This window comes from Ursus maritimus, unplaced genomic scaffold (assembly GCF_017311325.1).
Source record: "Ursus maritimus isolate PB19 unplaced genomic scaffold, ASM1731132v1 scaffold_874, whole genome shotgun sequence".
Classification (NCBI taxonomy): Eukaryota; Metazoa; Chordata; class Mammalia; order Carnivora; family Ursidae; genus Ursus; species Ursus maritimus.
In genome coordinates this window covers 1-3505 of record NW_024427079.1, presented here as the reverse complement: position 1 = coordinate 3505, position 3505 = coordinate 1, and the positions used below count along the sequence as shown (strand labels likewise).

Sequence of the window (3505 nt, the reverse complement as noted above, 5' to 3'; positions counted from 1 at the left end):
GAAAATGTTCTAACTATGAAATATGCTATTCCACATCATAAATCTTTAAGACAAAGAACTTGCTGGGTAATTATTGCTATTTAAAACTGTTACTTCTCTACTTGCCTTCACTGTAACATAAATTGTATATCATCAATCTTTTCTACCATGCTGGTACAAAATGCTGCTTTTCTTGGGTGAAGAACATATTTTTATATGTTTAATATATCCATGTGTTTAACAGTTTATTCTTTGTATTTTAATGTAAATTTTAGTGATATTTATGATAATGTTACTTGTGGGTTGGATAGAAATTAACTGGGAGAAAATGGATCTCAACATTGCATGCCATTTCATTGCCCAGTTTCAAAAGTGAGTGTTAAAAGATTAGCGCTGAACGTTAACAGGATCGTTGTGGCATGTGTTTCCCTTACAGAATTCAGCAGCTGTTTGAAGAAATACTGAGTAATAGTAGGCAACTGAAATGGCTGTCCTGTGGGTTTATGCTGGAAATAGTAACCCCAACATCACTGTCATCTCTCTCAAACTCTATTGCCAACACCATGGAGCACCTGAGCTTGCTGGACAACAATATTCCTGGTAACAGCACCCTTATCACCACAGTTGAACTGGAGCGATTCGTGAATCTGCGCTCACTTGCCCTGGATTTCTGTGACTTTACAGCTGAGATGGCAAGAGTCTTAACCGATAGCAACCATGTGCCTTTGCAGCGACTGTCTCTCCTGGTCCACAATGTTTCCGTGATGCACAAGTCTCTGGACAACATGCCAAATGACGAGCACTGGAAAGCCTTGTCACGAAAGAGCACCAGCCTTCGGGTCTACATAATGGCCTTTGATATCAAGAGTGAAGATATGTTAAAGATACTAAAGCCCAGTATACCACTAGAGAGGATTCATTTTGACAGCTACATCACTTGTGTTTCAGGAGCAATTGTTGATCTTATATCCAGGCAGTATGATAAGTTCCTCACTCATTTTATATTAATGAATGATGTGATTGACACGTCTGGCTTTCCAGATCTTAGTGACAACCGAAATGAAGATCCGTTGGTTTTATTAGCTTGGAGGTGCACGAAGCTCTCTCTCCTGGCAATTCATGGTAGGTGATTTTTGTTTAGTTTCATTTGTTATTTATATTACATCTAAAACATTTTAAAGCAGCAAAAAGAAAGCACTGACATCTATAGTGTTGAGTAATCTTCTAACAAGTTGAAATGCAGGTTTTTATACTTCTTAATAATTTAAAAGATATACCACTTACAAGTAGAAAGTCATATTTCTACTCTAAGTGTTCTGTTCCGGCTTCCATGTTACTTTTTCTTCAACCGTGGGATTGATGGTATTTCCTGAGAATGGCATTTGAAATTAATTTATCTATCTAAGAAAACATATATATCTACTTGAAAAAGATATATTTCTTCCTCTAATCACAAGATCTCTTAAAAACATAATACAGAAGGAAGAGAAAGTATGATTTTTCTTGCTGTCTCATCTTTTAGATTCTAGATATTAACATATTAATTTGTAAATTTTTTTAAATGATGATTCCATTGATTGGGTATATGCTTTTTTCTTACTGGTGCCTTTCATCTTAATTTAACTATTCTCATTTAGAGAGAGTTGCTATTCTGACAAGTTAGAACATTTTCTCCCTTTTCTGGAACATGTAAGACATTTACAGAATACGAAATAGACTATATGAATGTCTTAAACTCTATTAGTTGTGTTTCTTTATTTTTTAAATTAATTTTTTAGCCTGCATTAGTGCAGGAAAGCATATGTCTTGCTTTTCAAGTTTTGATTTATAATTTGGCTAGTTGTCAGAGGTAACAGCAAAGAAATGCATTTCAGCTTGTTAGAAGATTACTCAACACTATATATGAAAGGTTAATTCCAGCCAATCTTTTTTTTTTTTTTTTAAGAAATACAAAATAAGATGTTAGAATGTTAGATACAGCTGAAGCCCCTATACCCATTCCCCTTTATTCCTTCCCAGAGGTAATCCTTGACTGTTTCATGCTTTACTTATTTTCTTTTGGCAATTAACAGTTTAAAGTGTCACTTCTTAACTGTGGTCTGTGAAGCATCACAGGAGAGGATTTTTTACTCACTAAAAATGTTTCTTATGTATTGTTAATGGATACATATATATAAAATAAAAATTTGTTTTTTATGATACAGCACTATCCAGAGCTACAAAGTTTTACCTTAAATGTCTTCAATCTTACTACATGTACTGACAGAATAGGATTACAGCACCTACCAATTCACCAGCCACAGTGATGTTGTTGGAAATAATATCAAACTTAGTCTTTTTTTTTTTTTTTTAGTTAAACAATCATACTTCCTTTTCCAATCTCTGTATATTTTTAAAGGAAAGGGACCAAAGGGGTCAGTGAGATACAAGTTTGCGGAAAAGACTAACTTATCAAATAGACAAAATCAAGGAAATGACAGTGCTTGTCTTTTGTGTACTTTGAAGGTTACACAGTGTGGGCGCACAACCTCATAGCCATTGCTCGTCTTCGAGGCTCTGATCTAAAAGTACTTGAAGTCACTGAAGAAAGCATTGATTTTGACCAAGGTGAACTGGCCGACCAGGATGTGGATCCAGTGCATAACCTTATTGAGCAGGTATCCCTGGGCCTGGGTCAACCTTGGCACGCGGTCATGGACATCGAATCACTCAGTGTCTTCACTGAACCAAACCGTCATTTTTACAGAGAGATGCAAAGCTTCAGCGAAGACATTTAGCTTTTTTTTTAATGTACAATTCCTGTGGTTACATATGCAAGTAGGGTCCTATTATGTTTTTTTTTCAGTAGTGTGAATTAATCCCTTTGTGCTGTGTTTAATCAGTATTAGCTTTATAGAATTATATATGTATATTCTACTTCTTGATCAAAGAACGTAGTCGGGTATTGGTTTAGAAGTTCAAAGTGACAATGTGTAGGGCTTTCACGGTTAATGGACTTGTTATCAAACCTTTAAGGATATACAACCGAAGGTTGTCTGAGGTTGCTGGCTAACTTTATTTTTCACTGAGTTACTCTGCCTTTTGATGTTTTTATTCTTTGTGTGTCAGAGTTCAGAGCTCAGGAGCCAAAATATTTTTATACATATATAGATATATATCCATAGCCTGTTGGATTTGTATGCAATGCACTGCATTCATGCTTCTGGTAGCATTTCATTAATTTTTATTTGAAATGGAAGAAGGGAGGACAGTATGATCCCAAATGAGTTATCTTTAACAGAAAAGCCAAGACTTTAACTTTCATTACATATATAATAGTTGATATCACCAATTACCATTCTGAATTTTGTATAGTACTAGGTTAGAACACTGCTTAATCCTTTTTTTAAAAAATGCATTTACATAAACATGAATACTCAGATTGTTAGATTTCTTTTTTTAAACTATGTCAATTTTATTCATCAATTACATTATACATTCAAGTCAGCTTTTTAGCCCAGATTTCAAATAGTGGAGGAAGAAACTG

General features: G+C 34.6%; 1 protein-coding gene across 1 annotated transcript; it reads left to right on the top strand.

Moving 5' to 3' along the window:
* Positions 1-415: 415 nt before the first annotated feature.
* On the top strand, positions 416-3365 carry LOC103656251 (F-box only protein 33; the record flags this gene model as incomplete). The annotated part of the gene is made up of 2 exons (XM_008683609.2): positions 416-1101; positions 2485-3365. Coding segments are annotated over 2 exons (958 nt in total), but the record flags the coding sequence as incomplete, so codon positions are not given.
* Positions 3366-3505: the final 140 nt, after the last annotated feature.